The sequence below is a fragment of the Nannospalax galili genome, unplaced genomic scaffold (genome assembly GCF_000622305.1).
Source record: "Nannospalax galili isolate Female #2095 unplaced genomic scaffold, S.galili_v1.0 scaffold612, whole genome shotgun sequence".
In the NCBI taxonomy this organism is placed as follows: Eukaryota; Metazoa; Chordata; class Mammalia; order Rodentia; family Spalacidae; genus Nannospalax; species Nannospalax galili.
The window spans coordinates 1,752,949-1,775,279 of record NW_008333388.1 but is presented as its reverse complement, the minus strand read 5'-3'; the positions used below and the strand labels follow the sequence as shown (position 1 = coordinate 1,775,279).

At 44.2% G+C, this 22,331-nt stretch overlaps 1 protein-coding gene across 4 annotated transcripts in view; it reads left to right on the top strand.

Annotated features, from left to right (window-relative positions):
* Positions 1–1,647: 1,647 nt before the first annotated feature.
* Positions 1,648–22,331, top strand: part of Msra (methionine sulfoxide reductase A) — a 367,510-nt gene continuing 346,826 nt past the window's right edge. Inside the window, exon 1 of one of the 4 annotated variants that reach the window (XM_008828102.3) lies at positions 1,648–1,864. In XM_008828102.3, coding sequence (XP_008826324.1) covers positions 1,732–1,864 — 133 coding nt within the window. In that variant the 5' untranslated portion in view covers positions 1,648–1,731. Of the gene's footprint in view, positions 1,865–11,389; positions 11,456–22,331 lie in introns of those variants that run through there. The other 3 variants (XM_008828101.3, XM_008828100.3, XM_008828104.3) reach the window with 3 other exon arrangements.

Sequence of the window (22,331 nt, the reverse complement as noted above, 5' to 3'; positions counted from 1 at the left end):
GCCCAGGAGTGAAAACCGCATCAGTGTTTCTCTCCTCAAAACCCAAACTCAGCTAATGCAGCTATTCTGGTAAAGAGCTTAGAAATCCACTGTATAAAAGCAGCTTTGGAAGAACCTGAGGTATGTTTTTTAACCTTAAAAGTGTTTGTTTTTATTCTTAGGAATGTACCACAGCCACTGGTATCCTTGAGATCATTTTAACAATGCACATAGAACATTTTAAAATGTCTAAAGTAAAACTGGTGAGATGGCTCTGCTGGGAAAGATGCCTGTCTCCAAAGTGACCACCTGAGTTGAATCCTTGGGGCCATATGGTAGGAGGAGAGAATCAACTTTCTTCAGCTGCCATCTGACTTACACACACACACACGCACACACACACACGCACACGCACACAGTTTTAAGAAAACTAGAATTTCAGCACTCCGAACAGCAAGACTGCAAACACTGCTTTAACTTTCTCCCATTTTTCTTCAGCAGGTCAGTGGAAGTGCACGCATTTTTTATGTATCTTACATACTGTGTATTTATGGACTGTGGTTCTGAGGTGCTTTTTACTTAACATTGCATAAGAAGTTCCCCCTTAACATTACAAAATTCTTCCGTTCTGTTACACAGCATTTCTAGCATGTTACCAATGTTCAATCAACCACAAAACAGAAAAAAGTAGGTCTTGAAAGGCAGTAACTTGGAAGAAATATAAAATACTGCTTTTGACAGATTTTCTTTTTCTTCAAATGCTTAACAGTGACCAGGACCTCACAATCCTGAAAGGGACACCTAGGGGGTATTTTCAGGAATGTGCTTGTAGAGCCTGCTTGGTATAATTTCACAGCAAAAACAAATCAGAAGCAAAAACTGAGACACAATTTGGCCCGTGGGAAATCTACATTACAAGATAAACGTCTTAATCTGTTTAATGTTGTATGTTTGGCAACATTCTACACACTAGGCTAATCCTTCTGTCCTTGTATTACAGCCCCACACGAACACAAACTGGAAACTAAACCCAGGCAGGGAGCTTAGGTTCAAAGCGTCTCATCCTTGTGGGTGCTAATTCCAAGTTCCTTCATGTGACACTGTCCGCCCATTTTGGCAGTGTTTGTGGAAAAACCAAAAATTCAGAGGGAACTCTCAAGTCACTCATCTGGTTCCAGCCACCTTCAGTTAGGTTGGAAATTCGCCCCAGGAAGACTTCAGAAATAAGACTGACCCAACAGCACCACTAACTTCTCCTAAACTGTGCTAACTGTATTTGTGCCTGGACTGTTAAATGTGTTTTACAGATGCTTGCACTCGGGTAAACATCTCTACGTAGTCACGTTGAATACATCATCCTTGTGTTTCTGGATTCACTTTGGATCAATGTGACTTGTCATTTAATGGCGCCAAGAGAAAGACATGTTTCCTAGTCATCCGAGTGTGTGCATCTATTAGCTTAGCTTGCATTTCTTCTTACAGCCTTTTGATACACATGGACTTGCTTTTTCCTTTTTGTGGCTGACTGAACACTGGTAACACGCTAGAAACCCCGCGGGGCAAACTTGGGTGGTATAACGTGCACCTGCTAAGGAGATGGAGGAAGGACCAGAAGGTCAACACCCCGCCCTCCAGACTGGCCGGGACTGTGTTTTGGCCGCTGCCGCTTCTCGTAGTCGGTGCGGCGAGCTTACACGACCGGTCCCAGGACACGCCCCGCCGCGGCCTTAGCACCGCCCGTCCGCCCCACCCATGCTCTCCGCCGCCAGACGGGCCCGCCAGCTCCTCTACGGTCGCAGCCCGGTCGCGAGCATGGGCGACTCCGTCAAGATCGTCAGCGTCCAAGACGCCTTGCCCGGCCGCCCGGAGCCGATCCCCGTGGCAGGTAAGGAGCTAGGCAAGGCGGACGCTGCGCACGCGCGCGGAGCGTGCGCACTGCGTCCTCTGTCGCCACCCGGAAGAAGGCCCCGCGGGCGCCTAGCGGGTCGCGGGTGGGGTCTGCGCGTGCGCGGAGAGACGCCGGGCCGAGATCTCTGCAGCGCCAGTGTGCAGCCTGCGTTCTTCTCTTTGTTTGCATCTTCTAAGACAAAACAGGACTCCCAAAGAATATGAAGTGTGGGCAGGACTCACCTGGCGTGCAGGCCTCGGGAGCCTACGTCCTCTGCGAGGACCCTCCTCGCCGAGGGTTGCCCTCACTCGGGCTCCTTGGCACCTAGGCCACCTGCAGCCTTGCAGTCCTGCCCGTAGTCCCAGGAAGTGACGGAACCACACCTAATGATGGAGACTTAGGTTTTGAAATTGGACTTTAGGCCACAGAGCCGGTTGCGAGAATTGCCCCCTTGGCAGGGGCTGCCCCTTGTCCTGTGCCCTTCCCTTCTGGCTGCCTGAGTGATGGGAGTCTCATTGTGGAGGCCTTTTAAACTTCCCAGACATTCTTCTTCTAATAACTTTTGGGAAATGGGATAAAAAGGAAATACTAGGGAAGTGATCCTTGTGCCTGGATGTTGTTTGGAATTTGAACTTGCTATTTAGACCCTTCAAAGGCTGTCTTGGGTTTCTGTAGCGGACAGTACAGGGCTACCAGTACCTGACATCCGAAATGCTACCAGATCCAAAACGCGTTGAGTGAGATCTGAAACTGATATGCTAAATACCAAGCCTGCCCTCATGCAACCAATCACAGTCAACACACAGTTGCTTTAAAACATATTGTATAAAGTCATCCATGGGCTGTGTATTTGGTATGCACATGGGACATAAATGATTCATGTTTAGATTTGAGTCTTATGCCAAAGTTGTCTCGTGATTTTCCAAAATCTGAAAAATATCTGAAATCTGGAATACCTCTACTCCTAGGCAATTCTGATGAAGAATACCCAGTCACGTACTTGTGTTACCTTGCGTGGTACTTTGCAAAGTGTGACCTCCCCACCACAACCCCAAGCACTGTGGTAGGGGGGCTTCTAAGCTCTGGCTACTGAATCAGAGACTGAAGAGGAGGCCAACAGTCTGTCTTTGAAACAAGGCCTCCAGGTGGTTCTGAGCCTGCTGTAGTTAGCACATCCCTGACAGAGCTGTTGGAGCTTTAAGTGGTGTTAAGCTTTAACCTATGACAATATCAAAGAAACTCTGTATTAAAAGATTTCCTAAGATTCTGCTTTTTCTTACCCTTAAAGAATATTGTGAGTAGGTGGTAGTCATTTTGAGCCTTTGTTCCATCACAGAATACTCAGCATGAATGTAAAATAGCTAGAGGTGTTTGGGGTCTGAGGCAGTTTGGGAATGGTGTGAATGGTGTGGTCTTTTTTGCTTTGTCTCATTTACTGGATCAGCAGTTTTTGTTCCCTCAGTCCTTCCCATCATTTCATCCAGTCATCCTCAGCCTCCAAAGTTTGTTTATTTTTGACTCAAATTCATGGGTATGAAGGCTAAAAATAAATAAATAAAATAAAATAAATTCTAATAACCTAAAAAAAAATCTATGGTGCTGGAGAGATGGCTCAGTGGTTAAAAGCACTGGCTGCTCTTGCAGAGGACCCTGGTTTGATTTTCAGCACCTACATGGCAGCTAACAACCATCTGTAACTTCAGTTCCAAGGGAATCTGATGCCTTCTTCTGACCTCCGTGGGCTGCACGACTTGGGTACACTTACATCCATGCAAGCCAAACACTCATACACATAAAAATAGTAAATAAAATATTTTTTAAAAATGCTATATAACCAGCTTATTTAAACTTTATACATTTATCTTAAAACTTCTCCTTTAGGGGCTAAGATTCATAAATGAACTTTTAAAGGCAATGCTTTCTGAATGCTGCACTTCCTTGGATTGTTCTAATCTGTTTTGCATACTACAATCTCTTCGATAAGTCCCTCAGATGCCACAAAGACAAAGAATCTGGGCTCTTTTTTGGTCTTTTTGAGACAGGATCTCCCTGTAGCCACAGAAGGCCTTGAACTCACTATGTAGACCAGGCTGGCCTGGACCTCACAGAGATCCACCTCCCTCTGCCTCCTGAGAGCTGGGATTAAAAGTGTGTGCCACCACACGGGGCTAGAATTTGGACTCTTGATCAGATTTTCAAACTAGTTGAAGATCAACCTAACTTTAGTTGACCTTTATCCTAACCAAAGTCTTACCAAGCAGTTTCTCAGTATATAGATGACACTTTTGGTGAAAGATTTAATACACAATATAGGAGAAAGCCAGCAATTTCTTTTTAGTGTTTACACAATAGTTGGACTTGTCAAAGCTCAGGATCTGAGCACGTGCAGCCAGAAAGGTCCTTCAGGCTTCCTTTGGTTTCAGCAACTCTGTGCATTGTTCTCTCATGAGTTTTGTGACCATAACCTTGAGAATTATGATCTTTGTGGTTTGGAAAGCTGCCCTCTTCTCCTCTCCACCCTCCTCACTTCTCTGTATCGCCTGCATCTGTTGTTATCTGTACCCAGTTCTCTCAAAAGCTCTGTGCCCAATTGTCACCTTTTGGATGACAAGGCCTATCTGTTCAGCATTGGGTGTACTGTTACCTAATGCTTTTGGTGCTAAGGGTTATCATCTTAGCTTTAATCCTGCCTTCTTTGCATTCTAGAAAAAACAACCAACTACCGTTTTACCAGCTGCAGCTTAGTATTAGATTTCCATTTTGCAAGAAGATTCAAACCTTCAAATCTGTTTATTGTTCCATTTCTCCTGGGCTACCAGGAGTGGATGAAGACATGAGTAGACTGACTTGGGTAATTGGTTATTACTTATGTTGTATTGTAGTACTGGCCAGTGTGTCAGGCTAATAAGGCAATTAGAGATGTAGAAAAGAAGGGGAAAAAATAAGGAGTTCTGAAATACATATGGGAATATCAATGGTAAAAGTGGTATCTCAGATTTCTGGGGGAAGCAATGGGACCTTCAGCATATGATGTTGGGACAATGAGGGAGACGGGGATAAAATAATGTTGGCTCTATACTTCATACCTTAAACCAAGTTAAATTTCAAACAGGGGTATGGTGATAGTAGTAGTATACACCAGGCTCTGTCATAAACTATAACCACACATTTAATCTTCATAATAACCAATAACCTAATGGAGCATTAACCATTATCACCTCTACTCTGGATGTGAAAACAAGCCAGGGAGGTTCGGCACCTTATCCAAGGTCACACAGAAAGTAAGTAGTGGGCTGTTGAGTTGCTGCCTTATCCATTTGTTTATTTATTTATATAATTTTTTTGAGACAGAGTTTTGTTGTGTACTCCAGGTTGGCCTTGAACTTACTACGTAACTCCAGCAGGCTTTGAACTCTCAGCAGCCTTCCTGCATCAGCCTCCTGCGTGCTGGGATTATCAGTGTGTATCATGCCCATTCCATTTAGTTAAGTACAAAGAAGTGAAGCCAAAAGTATGAGAAAAGGAGAATTCTTCTATAAGCTTAGTGTGAGGGAGGCCTTTGTACCTACAACGTGAAAACCTAAAGATGTAAAGATTGATGAATTAGATCACATGAGACGTTTGTGTGACAAAAATCACATAAGCAAAATCCAAAGTAAGCCTGGGTGCCTTGTGCAACATGTACCAAAAGGGAAAGGACTGGTCCCCCAATACAGGAGAAGCTTCTAGAAATTAGTAAGAAAAACACCAGCAGCCATTACAAATACAGGCAGAGGTTTTAAACAGTTTACCCCCAGAGAAGTAGAGTTGGCTCTTACACATGTAAAAGATGCTGAAATTCACTACATTAGGGAGTTGCAAATACCAGTTTTCATTTTTCAGACTGGCAGAAATCCAGAACTTTGATGAGCCATTCTGTTGCTAAGTTCTGAGGGAAGCATGCACTCTTGTGTGTTGCTGGCGAGAGTCTAGCTGGTTCCACTCTTACGGAAGGCAACTTGGCAGTGTCTAACAAAAACTTAAATGCATATATACCTTTGGATTCTGGAATGCATTTCTGGGAATTTGCCTCCCAGATTCATTTGCACATGCGACAAATGACGACTGTAGCAGGTTTTTTACTTGCACATTGTTTGCACATTGTCTGCAGTGGCCAGAGACTGGCAACAGCCATGTGTCCGCCAATAGGGCTGGTTGTATGAGTGATGGTTCTGTCTCATGCTGGAGCAGGCAGAAGTAAAAGTAGGGCATCTGTAGGACCAGATATGGAGAGGTTCCTCAGAAACAGTCACTAGAAAGGCAGGTTAGATCAGCATAGGTAGTGCTAACTTCTGTGTGAATGAGGAGCAAGATGCTAATCCATATGCATAAGGAGACTTTGAAAGGCTGCCGTGTGGGCTGTGCCTGGGATAAGGATGGTGGGATGCATAGACTTTATACTTGGTGTTGTTTTAAATAACTTGACTCATCTAATGTGGTTGCATTATCAAATTAACTAACTATGTCAAAGACTATTTCTCTGCTGTTTTTAGACTAATTGACCACCTTTCTGGCATCTTCTGTCATACTTCAATTTTTAAAAAATTAGCTCTTTTTCTTGTCAAGTATAACCCCCCCCCAACTTGCTTTTGTAATCAAGATCTACATTTTGGCGTGATTTAAAAAAACTAAATTTAGAGGGTGAGATTGGAATAAGTTAATCCAAGTCATTTTACATTTCATAAATATTCATTTTTATTGAAGCATCAATTGTGGTGGCATGATTTATACAAAGGGAAGATCTTTGGGGACAAGTTCCTTCCAGTATTATGTAGACAGCATTATTTGTACTTCTTTTATGGTGAGTGATGTAGACTTTTTTTTATAAAGAAAATGAGAGGAAGCAGTTCTCCTTTTAGACAAAATTTCCCCAGTGTATGATTAATTTCTAAATTGTAGGACACAGAACTGTTATTTTTCTTCTCATATTCTGCCCAGAGCTCTTAGATTGTTTTATGCTCTCTTCCAGAACCTTCTGTTTTCCTGCTGCCCCTGGGAAGAAGTATTCCCCACCTCCTACCGTCTGATCTTTACCTCCCTCCCCAGCCTCCTTCCCATCATACCCCCACAGAGCCCATCTTCTGCCTGACAGGATTCAGCGTTCCGCCTCCGCAGTCGCTCACATGATCGTGTCCCTGTGGATTACGTGTTCTGATCTTTTGATTTATTTCTTCATTAAGTGCTTGCATAGGTAAAGCACTGTGTTTTCCATTTACCCTTATTTTACTATGTCTTCCATATTTGCCTGGCTTGAATACTGTTTCTCCCATAATGCTCTCCCTCCTCTCTCAAGCCGAAGTGGCTGCTTTCTTCTCCCCTGGACAGTCCTGTGCTCTTCAGAACCTTCCCATTGGCTCTTGCATTGCTGCCACTTAGCTATTTTGCCCCCAGTTACCAGGCCAATACCTTATCTCCCTATGCAAAAATGAGCCCCTGGAGGGAGAAACCATGCTCCACTCCTCGAAGGAGCCCCGTGTTTACTACTCAGGTCTGTGGTGCTTTGTACCTGTCCCAGGCACTCAGTAATAGTTTAGGGATGCTGGACAGAGTATGATTAATGCCTGAAAACTAAATACTGTGTGTCTGTCAGATGAGCCAAGTTCTGCAGACAGATTAGCTCAGCCTACCCTTTGTCTGGAGCATGTCCTTTAAGCTGTGGCTCCAGTACTAGTGATGAATCTGCGCCTATGTCTTACACTTTCTCAGCCCACTCTTCTGACCAGGGTAAGTTGTATTTCTGGCCAGGATGAAGGGTGTCCTTTAGCTCTGAACCCTGAGCAGACATCTGCAGCAGAGGTGGGAGAAGGGCACTGAGCTCAGCACTATCAGGTGGGCCTGGGTCTGTAGCTTTCCCTGGAGTGGGGTAAGGGGAGGTGGTGAAGAGAGAGGAGAGCAAGGGCTACTGCGGTGAGTCTGGGAGGTGTGGAGAAGCTGGGTAGGCAAGGAGCCACCTGGCACAGGGTTTTAGAAGTGAGTAGACACCCAGCCTCAGTAAGTACAGAGTGGAGGCCTCTTTCCTGAGCTAGTCTCATATCTCCACAGGTCCCAGTAGCTTCTAGCAGATGACTGGGCCCCTTTTCCATGAATAGCCCCAGGCTGGGCCTGCTATCCTGTGCTAAGGCCATAGTTTTTCCCAGGAGGTCTGAAAGACCCAATTCTGTAAGAGGTGGCCTCATGGTGTCAGTGTGTGGTGAAGGAGGGGGTGGTCATGAATCTTCTCCAACCTCTTTCTCGTTCTTTCTCTACCATCATCTTCTCCCACCATCATCTTCCTCCACCATCATCTTCCTCCACCATCATCTTCCTCTGTCATCATCTTTCTCCATCAACGTCTTTCTCCACCATCATCTTTCTTCATCATTATCCTTTCCCATCATCATCTTCTCCACCATCATCTTTCACTATCATCTTTCTCCACCATCATCTTCCTCCACCATCATCTTTCTCCATCATTGTCTTTCTCCACCATCATCTTTCTCTGTCATCATCTTTCTCCACCATCATCTTTCCCCACCATCATCTTTCTTTCTCCATCATCTTTCTCTACCATCTTTCTCCTCTTTCTCCATCATCAGTTCCCATTGTGTCTGAGATTATCACAACAGCTTCTGTGTGTGAATACATAGCACTGACCTGGAAATGAATCAAGGGCAGGATTTGTCCTATTTCTTGTGCGTGGGACAGGATAGGTCAATGCATGCTTGTTAATGACTGTGACATACATTCTGTGTAGGAGGAGTCACCAGGAACAGTGTGGTAGGTAATAAACACACTGGCGATATATCATGACACCTAGCAGATCATCAAAAAGAGTTGTAAAGTGTTTGGGGATGTGACTCAGCGGGTAAGGTGCTTGCTACACAAACATGAGGATATGGGTTTTGTCCATAGCACCGATGTGGAAAGCTGGGTGTGGTGTTGCACATCTGTCAAGTAGCACTTGGGAGGCAGAAATGGAGGATCCCAGGGGCCTGCGGGCCAGCCAGTCTAGCCCATCAGTGGGTTCGGTGGGAGACCCTGTCTTAAATAATATTGGCAGAGAGTGATAGAGGAAGACACCCACTGTTGATCTCTGGTCCCTACGTGTACATGCACACATGTGCACATGCATACATATGCTGTGTGCATGTGTGCACACATAGAGCTGTCAGAATGAATGATGTAGAGAGTAGCATACTGAAGAACTCTGAACAGACAGCCCTGTGGGAGCTTCCTGGGCCCCATGGTACTTGTTTTTCTCACCACATCTGAAAACATCACTAGCTAAGTAGAATTTCTGCAACTAGGTGGAAATATGCATGGTAGGAGTGGACCATGCCAGCTGCCCTGTGACACAGTGATAGTCCATGGGCCTGCTACATCCTCTTTCCTTCCCTAGCTCAGAGATTTAGCCCAGGATTGTCTACATAGGGCAGCGTTTTGCCAGGCTGCCCAGAGCTTGAGCTGTCTGACTTCCAGTGTGCACAGGGTCATTTACACAGTTCAATCATTTCAACACGTGCCCATGTCTTTGCCACATTTTAAGCTAAATGGCGGCAAGAGATTGGGAGTGTAGCCACAGCCTCATTTCTGGCATTTTCTGATGCCCTCCCCCATTCTCCCCTTCCTCCCATTCTCCCAGGTGACTGGTGTGCTGGATAGCTTTAGTGTCAACTTGACACACCTGGGTTGAGGGAGCCTCAATCGGGGAATTGCCTCTATTGGACTGGCCTGTGGCCATGTCTGAGGGGCATCTTCTTGATGAGTGATACAGGAGGGCCCAGCCCACTGTGGGTGGTGCCACCCCTGGGCAGGTGGGCCTATGTAGCATAAGAAAGCAGGCTGAGCAGGGGCCAGGAGAGCAAGCCAGTAAGCAGTGTTCTTCCATGGCCTGTGCTCTAGCTCCTGCCTCCAGGTTCCTGCCCTGAGTTCCTACCTTGGGCTCCCTGATGAACTATGACCTTGGAGATGTAAGACAAATATACTCTTTCCTCCCCAAGTTGGTAGTGGTCAGAGTATTTTGTAACAGCAATGAAGAAACAAACTAAGACAACTGGCTTCTTTATGATAGCCTGAGTTCTCTCTCTTGTGTCCATGGCTCCTGAGTTCAATACCTCATCTTATGAAAGTTATGATTTTATGTTTCCAAATGCTAACAGGATGTGTAGGTCTTGCTGAAACCCCAAGCCCAGTTCCCAAACCTATGTTCCATGTCCGCTCCACAGGAGGGGCTGCTTGTTTGGCTTCCCTGTCTCTATCAGTAGCCCTGCTTCTGCCATCTCTCTTTATGGTGAAGGTATATTTCCTTTTCTCTGTTTAGCATTCAGTCCTGGTGCCAGTTGCCCCTCGTGTGCTCTGAGCTCTTGTTTATAGTATATAGTTACAGCCTGTTTATAGTGTCTTGCTGGCATGGCTAAGCTCTTGGATTCCAGTTACTGGCTTCTTGATGCAAACATGCTTCTCATTTGGTGAGATACTTGATGACATTGGTTCATAATGCCAAATGCTTGGTATGGGGTCAGCTGAGACCTCCTCTGTGGCTGAGCCTGTCATGGAGGTGACAAAGTTTTTATCTAGCATAAGAAAGACCTCGTTCTTATATTATCCACACCTGTTTTTTGTTTTTAGGGGTTTTTTTTTGAGACAGAGTCTCACTCTGTGGCCTAGACTGGCCTCAAACTCACTATGTAACTCAGGCTGGCTTTGAACTCACGGAGATCCTTCTCTTTTAGCCTCCCCAGTGTTGGGATGGCAGGCTTGAGACACTATGTAGGGCTTTTGTGTGGGTGTGCCTATGGTATTTCACAACAGGGTCTGTTTTTGATCTGTTACCTGTGTTGAATGAGTTTATTAGATTCACATTATACAACAGCAAAGATTGGCTATAGTGGAACTGGAGGAAATTCTGTGATGATACATTTGGATGAATATGCTACCATTACATTTTAGAAGATGAGAATAGAATTTGGGCACATTGAATCCCTTCCCAACATGTGTACAAAAGGAATTCTTTTAACATTGCCATGGTAAAGTTATAGTAGTGTTCAATTATCCTTTGCAAATTTTTCATATCTTACCTTTGATTAAAATATTTGCATGTACTCTCAACTAACTGATAATCTGCTTAGGTCAAACACAATGTGAGAAGCTAAGAAAAATACTGCTAGATGAGGCCAAGAATTATTCTTTGGCCTGCTAAAAAATTTGATGTTTTGACAGACTGTACTCAAAGGGAAGACTCATGAAAATGAGCTGCTTTGAGGAAATTCATAGATTTCTGGAAAAAACGAAACCTGAATTAAAGAATTTTGAATGTGCTGTGTAGTTAGTGGATAAGAAGAAACCCAAGTTAGAGTTCGTGGGGTGGAGCTGCCTGCTTGTCAAATGGCCCCTGGAGAAGCACTTCGTGCCTGAAGCCTGCCTGGTCTTCTCTCTCCCAAAGGACTGGTCCATGCAAAGCTTTGTGACCTTTCTGCCATTTGTGGAGTTCCGGCTCACCTTCAATTCCTGTACACTGAGATGTGTGCAGTGGCCTGGACAGTGCTGCCTGTGCTCACCTGGGACTGTGAGGTGAGAGATGGAGAGCAGAGGCTGATGACAGTGGGCCCAAGGGCAGCTCAGGTGCAGACACAGGCTGTCCCGGACTACCCCATACAGATGGCTCTGAACTCTGGGACTGGAAATCTCATCCAGGGCCAGATGGATGAATGCAGGAGAGGTGTTGTAGACTCCATTATAGACAATTTAAAAGAAAACATGAAGATTTTTTTCCTTTTTCTTCAGGGTTGTACTCTTTTTTAAAAAAAATATTTTATTTATTATTATTTTAATATATTTTCTTACGTGTACGAGTGTATTGCCTGTGTGTATGTGAGTGCACCCGTGTCGTGCAATGCTGCAGAGGTCAGAAGAGAGTTTTGGATTCCCCTGGAACTGGAGTTTAGTTTGTAGCTGCCATGTGGGTGCTGGCAATTGAACCTGGGTCCTCTGTAAGAGCAGTCATTGCTTTTAACCTCGAAGCCATCTCTCTAGCCTTTATTATTTTTATGTGTATGTGTGTGTTGCCTGCATGTAGGTAAGTGCACCCATGTTGTGCAATGCCCACAGGGGACAGAAGAGGCTGTCGGATCTCCTGGAACTGGAGTTACAGACAGTTGTTAGCTGCCATGTGGGTTCTGGGATTTGAACCTGGGTCTTCTGCAAGACCAGCCAGTGTTCTTAACCGCTGAGCCATTTCTCCAGCCCCAGGTTTGTACTCTTGCTAGTAAAGGAGAGTAGGAGATAGTTGTGAACTGGGCAGATGGTCAGAGGAGGAGGCCCCAGATAGGAGTTCCCAGGCAGGGGAGTAGGCCCCAGGCAGGGGAGGAGTTCCCAGGCGGGGGAGGAGGTCCCTGACTAGATTCAGCTGTGTTCCAATTACTCTCACTTGTCTCCAAACTGGCCTGCTTCTGGGTTCTTGTCCAAAGTTGGTCCACCTCCCTCTGTCAGGAATTTCCCAGTTCCCAGCCTTGCTCTACCCAGTCAGGTTCCTGCTTTCATATGAGTAAACCAACCAACAGCATGCATCCTATCCTGTCCAATCCAAAGATGGAGAGGGGTGCCCAGTCCTGTTCGACCTCCTACTCTGTAGTAAAAGCCCAGACATTCCGGGGTCGGGGAGGGTAGATGCTGTTCCAGCTGTGGAGCCCTCTCCACGAGAGAAGTCTGTCTCTTTGGGGTAGACATGCTTCAGCTCTGATCCTGCTCCCCATGCAGGGACTCTGTCTCTGTTGTGTGGAATGTTGCTTGGGCTTTAATAAACCTTGGCTGTGTGCTGTGATGGCAAACTTCTTGTAATTCCTTACCCGGTGAAGAAAAGGACTCGAGAATGGACCCTAGGCAGCTTCACTAGGAAGCTGTGTGGATTTGTTTAATGTGTGGGAGCAAAGGGTGTCAGTATGCTTTGTTTTCTAGTGAAGATTAGGAATTGTCATTTGCAGATTCTCTTTGGTGATATATCCTTGTTCAACGCTAAACATTCTAATTGGGCTATTATTTTTATGGTTCAAGTATGTATTCTAAACATTAGTTATTTGTCAGATAGGCAATTTGCATGTGTTTTTCTCTCCCAGGTGTGTCCAACCTGTTGCTGGTGAGCCACATGTGTCCCAGGATGGCTATGAGTGCAGTCTAACATGTTTGTAGATGACAGCATCATATACAATGTCAATGGCTGCACAACACATGAGACCATAGCTTGTATTAGTCGCTTTCTAATAAGGCCCTTTTGGCAGGCAAGATTTATAGTTTTTCTCTTTAATCTTTTTATTTTTATTTTATGTGTATGAGCATTTTGCCTGCAGGCATGCAAGTGCCCTCGTGTGTACAATGCCAGTGATGTCAGAGAGGTTGTTGGGTCCCTTGGAACTGCAGTTATGGATGGCTGTTTGCCACCTGCCTTGTGGGTGCTGGGAACTGAACCCGGGTCCTCTTAAGAGCAGCAAGTACTCTCGACCTCTGAGCCACCTCTCCTCTTTCTTTGCTCTCTGAGTTATTTGCTCTTTTGATAATCATCTGATTCATTCCATATGAGCATTTTCACTTGGCTAAGACCTAGAGCCCAAGTCACTGGCTAGCCGTAGCCTCCATGGACAACAGGATGGCTGGCTGGCTGGCTGGCTGGATAGATGGATGTTTGGATGGATGGAGATCTAGCTGCCTTCTGAAGACCCTCCCACTCTGTGTTCCTACTGCATTTGGATCGTATGATTAACACCTTTTATGACATGGTTTTGTGCTTATTGGTTGCTAATTGGTAAAGATATTAACTCTTGCACCTCTACATACACATTTTAAAAAGATTTGTCTTTAGTTTTAAATGAGGTGTTTGTGTATATATCTGTGGGTAGGGATATACATGAGTGCAGTTGCTCCCAGAGGCCCCTGGATCTGGAGTTACAGATGATTGTGAGCTGCCTGATGTGGGTTCTGGGAACCAAACTCAGGTCCTCTGGAAGAGTAGTATTGATTTTTAGCCACTGATCCACCTCTTGGCCCTCTACAGACACATTTTACTGCAGCTTGTTAATCTGCTCTCTCTGCCGATACCCTTTCCCTTGTCTCAGATGCACCTTCTTTACCCTCACCATCTTCTCCCTCAGCGGTGCCTTCTTGTTCTCCAACCCCCTTTCCTCTCTTCAGAACCCCTCACACTTATTTTCTTCACTACGGATTTAACCTGTAGTCATATTGTTGGACATTTCTATATTGCTGTCTTACCGTTGCTTAACTTTATACTATCGATTCAGCTTTAACACATGCATCTGTTTTCTCTCTGATGGATCTGTAAGTCTGGTGAGGACTCATTTATTTGGGTCTTTCTCGCCTCTGCACATCTGCATCACGCAGTAACTCTGAGTTCAATGGATGTAGGAATAATTGTGCTTACACTCTGTAAAATGTTGTTTGGAAGTTGTCTGCTCAGTAAAATCCTTTTAGTATGGCACAAGTCAATAAATATTAATATTAATGAATCTCAACAGACAGGATACTACATTTTAAACTTACCTTCTAGTACAAGCCATCCATCTTTAGAAATCTGATTATGACTGCTTGTGTGTGCCCAATGACTGACTTTCCAAATAGTTATTTAGAAGAGATCTGAGTGCTTAGCTTCTACATTACAATTTGTGTTTAATATTTATGGACGGGACGTCTTTCTACAAATATACAAAAATACAGGTGAGTGAAAGAAATGGCTCCCAGTGTGATGGAAGTAAGGATCTTAAAAAGACCCGCTGTTATCTGCAGTTTCCCCAAGGTTGTGTTAACATAAAAAAGACATTGTTTTATGATCTAGAATCAGGAGATGGTTTTATGATTTAACAAGTTCCACGCAGAACTTCTTGAGGTTATCTGCACCAGTATAACTGCCACAGAGACCACACAAGAAATATCAATCTCCAGATTCATTGCATTTGCTGTACTCCTTCAGTGCTGTTCACGGGTTTCTCCCGAGGGCACTACTTTCCTCTCTTGACTTAATACTGAGACACTGAAACTCATTTATGCTGCAGCGTATGATGCTGGGAAATCAGTGCCTGTTTGTTACCGCCCTACAGGACTTTTAATGACCATAGGTAGAAGTTGGCTGCCACCAGATAAATAGGTGGCGCTCGGAAGTGGATTCTATTTTTTTGTATGTGTGTGCGCGCATATGTATTTGTGTTTGTGTGTGAAGGTGCAGGTGTGTGGAGGACAGAAGACAACTTCTGGTGTTTCTCAGGTGCCAATCACTTTTTTGCCTTTCTGTTTGAGACAGCCTCTCGCTGGTCTGGAGCTTGACAAGTAGGCCAGACTAGCTGCCAGTAAGCTTCAGGTATCCACTAGTCTCTGTCTCTACAGCGCTGGGATTATAAACACACCACCATGCCTAGGCGTTTTTGAGGGGATGGGGCTTCTGGGGATTGATCTCAGGTCCTTATAGCATGGGGCCTGGCTCCTAGCAGGTACACAGATGCACCCAGGGACTGTTAGAGGACAGCTGACTGCCGTGTTGCTGGCCTGTTTCTATAAAGGTGGCTCTGGCTGTGCCTCATCCCCACCTTCACCGAGTAAGTTGCAGCACAGAGCAGGGAGGCAGCTGAGCCACAGACTCACTCTGACGTCGACCCCAGCTCAAGTTGCAGCATTCCTTTTAGAACAGCTTCCTTCTTCCTCACTGTTATTTCAACCCCAGGGATATCTTCTTGCAGATAACAATAACAATCAGAGTTTCCCCCTGGAATTTTGTAAAGCAGTCAACCCCTTCTTCTCAACCTGAGTATTGGAAAGCCCAGGAGAAGGCAAGTCATTGGGAAGATAGAGTGTTCCATCTGTGCAAAAGGCCCGAGGGCCTCATACTCTGTGGACTGATTCTCTACCAGCCCCGGCTCTGTCTTCATCAGGAAGACTTACAGTTTTCCCTTCCAACAACAGTCCTCTGGTTCCTGGGCAGCTCCCCACTACTGGCCATGTGGCCATGTGTGATCCAGGAAAATTGCCCTCTGCACTGGGATGTGGTGACCAGAACTCAGGTGCTGAGACTGGTACTGGGAAATGCCTGCTCAGGATGGCCCAGTGCGGCTCGAGGCAGAAGGGTACCAGGGCAGGGACAGGTGCTGCCCTGACAGAGAGAACCCGTGCTGCACATGAGGTCCAGGTCAAGGATGGCCGACAGCACCACTAGTGTCTGGTCAGCAGGCACGTGATGAGAACTAGAGGAAAGTGAGACCCTTCTGGATTGTCCTATGTGTTGGGTCTTTCTTTGCAACTGTTGGCCTTACTTTGGTGATCAGACCTGGTATTATACACATGACTCCGCAGGGTGGGAGTCCCTAAGCTACCCCTAAGATGGCTGCAGTCTGAGTGTGTGTGTGTGTGTGTGTGTGTGTGTGTGTGTGTAAGCCACCTCCATTCCCAAACTACTTCTGCCTCTGGGCTCCTGCATGCCTGCATCCTATCTCTTCACATCATCCTGACCCTTTTAGCAAAGCTCAACCCATAGCCATCCTGTGAATGTCCCTGACTTCCCTGAAGACCAGGCCGGGGTCATGAAGGAGGCCCTGTGCTGCAGGGAGCACCTCACAGAGGGAGAGACTTCTGATTCCTGCTCTGGCTTCCTGTGCCTTCTCCCCATAGCCCCCACCCACTTGCCTCTTCCCTTTGTCTTCCTAAGAAAGTGTGAATCTTTTGGCTTGAGTTCTGGCTGACATCCATGCTCTCAGGGGCTCAGCTTCTACTTCCAAACCCTATCAAGTTATTTTCTCAGGTGAAGACAGTATGTGTTCATTATGTGAGTGAATGCCCATCATGTGAACCAGCAGGTTTCATGGTCTTTCCATTCATGCCTATCATGTGCTTTGCTCACACCCCCCACATTGTTCTCCTTTGTTCCCTCCCTCCACCCCATGGTCCCCTTCCTCTTCCCATTCTCTCTCTCTCTCTCTCTCTCTCTCTCTCTCTCTCTCTCACACACACACACATTGTAAAAAATCTAGATTCTGCAGGAGAGGAAAGACACTTGTCTTTCTGCATTTGGTTTGTTTTGCTTGACATGATCTCCAGTTCTATTTTCCTGCAACGTACAGAATTTTTTCTTCTTTATGATTGAATAAACTTCCATTATACACACATATTTGTGTGTGTGTGTGTGTGTGTGTATGTGTGTGTATGTGTGTGGTGCATATGTGTATGACAGTGTGCGTGCATGTGTGCATGAAGAGGCCTGCGGTCAGTGTCAGGTGTCTTCCGCTATAACTCTCAATCCCATTATTATTATTATTATTTTATTATTATTTACCTGTTTTGAGACAGGGTCTCCCCATAGCCCCAGCTGGCCTGAAACTCACTGTTGAGACCAGGATGGCCTTAATCTCATAGAGATCCACTTGCCTCTGCTGAGATTAAAGGTGTGTGCCACCATGCCTGACCACATTATTTTTTGAGACAGGGCCTCTTACTGGGTTTAGAGTTTATTAGACCAGCTGACTGGTGAGCTCAGGGGAGCCACCTGTCTCTGTCCCCCCAGTAACACCATGCCTGGTTTTTATGTGGGTGTTGGGGATTTGAACTCAGGTCCTCATGTTTGCATAGTAAGCACTTTAATGGGTGATTCCTAGCCCCTGTACCACCTTTTCTTTATCCATTCATATGATGCTGGACATCTAGGCTGATTCTATAACTCAGCTAGTGTGAACAATACCACAGTAAACACAGATATGCAGGTGTTTCTGTTGCATGCTGACTTACCTTCCTTCCAGTATATGGACTCTATAGATTGATCAAGGATTCAGCTTTGTCATAGTAGAACTTGAACTGGTTGTTAAGCTAAGTGGGAGAAAGCTGGGGAGTAGTGTGTGAGCAGGACCTGGGCTTGAGGGCCCCTCTGTGCTCACCATTTTGGGGACCACCTTAGTCTTGCCACAAACATTTTCTCCCATCCCCATCCTGTCACTAGACAGTGACACCTTTAAGGGTAAAGACCAGATCTGCTTTCCCATTTTATCTCTGGAGCACCTAAAGCACCTTAAACATTATAGGAATTCAGTAAATACCAAAGGAACAAGTATCTGGTCAGTGTGGTATGGTGGTGAGCATAGCTGCCTTCCTAAGGGACAAGTACACAGGCTCAGCATGGTCCTAACAGGTGATCAGAAAGCTAGTAATCCTATTCTTTTTTAAAAAAAATATTATTTTTTAGTTTTGTGAGTATGAGTTTATGGCCTACACGTGTGTAAGTGCTTCTGTGTCATGCATTTCCCATGGAGATCAGAAGAGGACGTTGGATTCCCCTGAAACTGGAGTTATGGATGGTTGTTAGCCACCATGTGGGTGCTGGAAATTGAAGCCTGGTCCTCTGCAAGAGCAGCCAGTGCTCTTAACCGGTGAGCCATCTCTCCAGGCCCAGTAATCCTATTCTTACAGAGTTTGTGGTCTACTCAGAGACAAGAATAATTGAGCCTGGAACCTCATGACTACAACACACATTTATCAAGAACTTGGAAGCATCTAGCCATATTCATATCTTTGGTGTAAGTGGCATTTAAATAAAATTGTGACTCCTAGCCAGCTTATTTAACTTCATTCAGATACATTCTTTTCCATATCAGACCCAATATTGGAGCTGAGGACATGGCTCAGTCAGTAAAGGGCTTGCTGTGTAGGCACAAAGACCTGAGTTCAGACCCTCAGCACCCATGCACAAAGCTGGGTGGGACGGCATGTGTCTGTAATCCCAGCACTGGGGAGGTAGACACAGGGGGATCCCTGGGGCTTGCTGGTCAGCCAGTTTGGTAGAATTTCCAGCTCCAGGTTCAGTGAGATCCTGTTTCATGAAAAGAAGTGGAGAGCAATGGAGGGAGAAACCCAGGACTAACTTCTGACCTCTCCATGCATGCGCATACACATGCACACACTTGGCAAACATGCACACACTTGGAAACATGTTTGTACACATACACACATATATGTAAAACCATATTTTAGAGATTTTTAAAGCCACAAAAGATTACGAATTTTACTTTAGCAACCACAAATAATGATCTAGTCTTAGCAAGTTACTTTGAATTTGGAAAATCTGAGGCTCAGGTGAGTTTTGTGTTCTGGCTGCTGTTCCAATGCAGAGATGTTTTCAAGGGGGAGGTGTATTACAATGAAATGGTTTTGGATATGTGACACATCTCCTTGTATTTAAAAAAAATCTCCTGGGTATTTTAAGGAAAGTTTAATCCATCTGATTTTGATCCAAATATAATTTACTCACAATAATGGAGAAATATTTGATACCCAGAGAAGTCTGCTAGTGCTCTTAAAGCTGCTCTCATGGGAAATAAATCATGCTTTCAAGAATAAATCACAAACCTATAAAGTGTCCTTTTCTGCTTACTTAACAAAGCCCAAGTTAAATATCAAATCAGGCAGTTCCAGATCAGTTATTTTTGTTTGTTTATTTATTTGAGTCTTTTTTTTTCCTTTGAGGTTTTTTTCTCTTGCCCTAACAGTTTTCTTGGCTATACGGGTTTTTAATTTTTTGATCGAATTTTTGTGTATTTCATACAGAACATCTCAATCTTAATCATCTTTTACCCCCTTCCCCACTGGCACCCTCCCATAGCCCCCTCCCCACTGGAATTCATACATTCTGTCATTTGTCCTAAGGCCTATTGTGCTATGTTAGTGTCCCTAGACATCTCTCAGTGTAAGTTCATCTACAGAGGTCTAGTCAGCCTACCTAGAGTCTCTCGCTTTAGGAATCAACTCTTCCTCACCCAGCAGTAATCAGTTGCCAATATTTCTTCAGCTAAGATTGGAGTTAGCTGTCCATTTCCCCTGTTCTATGCTTGAGTTTGCATGGGTCCTGTGTATGCTGACACAATTGCTGTAGATTCATATGAGCAGGGTCCTAGGAACTTGCAGGACTCTATTTCCATATGGCCATGTATGTCCTCCCCGGCACTGTTTCTTCTTATGTAGTCTTCAGTTAGACACACGGACTCATTTAGAGATAGTGTATGTGTAGTTTGTCATTAGGTCATTGGACTAATATGATTTTCTTTTTCTTTTTTTTACACTAGCTAGGCATTATCTCTCTTCTCTTTCTCCCTGTCTAACCCTTCTACCATGACTTCCCCATTTAAAGTGTTCCCTTTCCCCTCATTTCTCCCTTGATAATACCAGTTTCCCATGGTCCTACCTCTCTTGAGTGTCTTCTTTCCCTTTATCCCCAAAGTTCCTTGTATGACTCTCCCTCCCTCTCCCATTTAAATACTCCCATTTTTATCCATTTCTCCCTTAGTAACACCCGTTTCCTACTGTTATTCCCTCTCAAGTTCCTTCTTTCCCTTTACCTCCCTGGCTCCTTTTCAGTATCCTGGTTTCTGCAGTTACACCAGGATACATACTCGCATATAAGGATTTGGTGCTAGGAGCCACATATGAGGGAGAACATCTGTACTTTGTTCTTCACTTAGTATAACAGTTTCTAGTTCCATCCATTTACCTGCAAATTTCATGATTTCATCTTTCTTTACCGCTGAGTAGAACTCTATTTTGTAAATGTACCACATTTTCATTATCCATGCGTCAGCTGAAGGACACTTAGGTTGCTTCCGTCTCTTAGCTATTGTGAAAAGAGCAGCAATAAACATAGATGTACAAGTGTCTCTGGAATAGGATGAGTTCTTTGGGTATATGCCAAGGAGTGGTATAACTGGGTCAAATGGTAGATTCATTTGTAGATTTTTTAGAGATCTCCACACTGCTTTCCATGGGGGTTGAACTAGGTTGCAGCCCCACCAGCAGTGGATGAGTGTTCCCTTTTCCCCACATCCTCTCCAACATTTGGTATCATTTGTTCTCTTGATCTTAGCCAGTGTGACTGAGGTAAGATGAAATCTTAAAGTGGTTTTAATTTGCATTTCCCTAATTACCAACAGTGTTGAACACTTTTAAAAATGTTTCTCAGCCATCTTTATTTCTTCTTTTGAGAAATCTTTGTTTAGACCCTTACCCCATCTTCTAATTGGGCAGCTTGCTTTCTTGATTCTTTGTTTTTTGAGTTCTTTATATATTCTGGATGTTAAACCTCTGTCAGATGTGTCACTTGTGACAATTTTCTTCTGCTCTTTGGGTTTTTGTGTCACTTCCTTGGTTGTTTCTTTTGATGAACAGAAGCTTTTTAGTTTAATGAGGTCCTACGTGTTGGTATTTGACCTTAATTCCTGAGGAATTGATGTCTGATTTAGAAAGTCCTTTGCTACACCTATACATTGTAGGCTATTGCCTATGTTTTCTTCTAACAGTTTCAGAGTTTCAGGCTTCACATGGAGGTCTTTGATCATTTCAGAGTTGACTTGTACAAGGTGAAAGATAAGGGTCTTGTTTCATTCTTCTACAGGTAGAGATCCAGTTTTGCAAGCACCATTTGTTGAAGATGTTGTTCTTGCCTTTCCAGAGTCTTGAGTTGCAATGTTAGGTCATTTCTTTGTGCTCTGATTTTTTTAATGTAGGCAATTAGAGCTATAAGCTTCCCTCTCAGGACTGCTTTTAAAGTGTCCCCGAGGTTTTGTTGTGTTGTATTGTCCTTTTCATTTAGTTCCAGGAACTCTTTTATTTCTTTCTTGATTTCTCCTTTGGCCCATTCATCATTCAGGAGTGTGTTGTTCAATCTCCATGAGTTCATGAAGTTACTATGACTTCTTCTGGTATTGATTTTAAGCTTTACTGCATTGTGGTCTGATAGAATGCATGGAATTATTTCAAGTTTTTTGTATTTGTTGAGGCTTGTTTTGTGCCCCAGTATGTGGTTGATTTTGGAGAAAGTTCCATGGGGTGCTGAATAGAAAATGTATTCTTTGGTGCTTGGGTGGAATATTAGGTAGATGTCTGTTAGGTCCATTTGCTGTATGCTATTGTTTAATTCAGATGTTTCCCTGTTTATTCTTTGTATGGTTGACCTGTCTAATGGAGACAGTGTGGTAATGAAGTCCCCTACTATTAGTGAGTTGGGATTAATCGGTGTCTTAAAGTTCTAAAGTACTGTTTTAATGAAGTTTGGCACACCAGAGTTTGGTGCATAAATGTTCATGATTGTAATATCTTCTTGGTTAATTGTTCCTTTGATTAGAATGAAATGACCCTCTTTATCTCTTCTGATTAGTTTTAGTTTGAAGTCTATTTTGTCAGATATTAGAATTGCAACTCCTGCTTGTTTCTTAGTGCCATTTGCTTAGAAAATTTTTTCCTCCCTTTCACCTTAAGGTAGTGCCTTGACCTTGAAGGTGAGATGGGTTTCTTGAAGATAGCAAAAAGATGAATTTTGCTTCTTCCATTCAACTAGCCTGTGTCTTTTGACTGAGGAGTTCAGTCAATTGGTGTTTAAAATTATTATTGAAAAATGTGTATTGGTTCTTGTCATTTTAATTTCTGC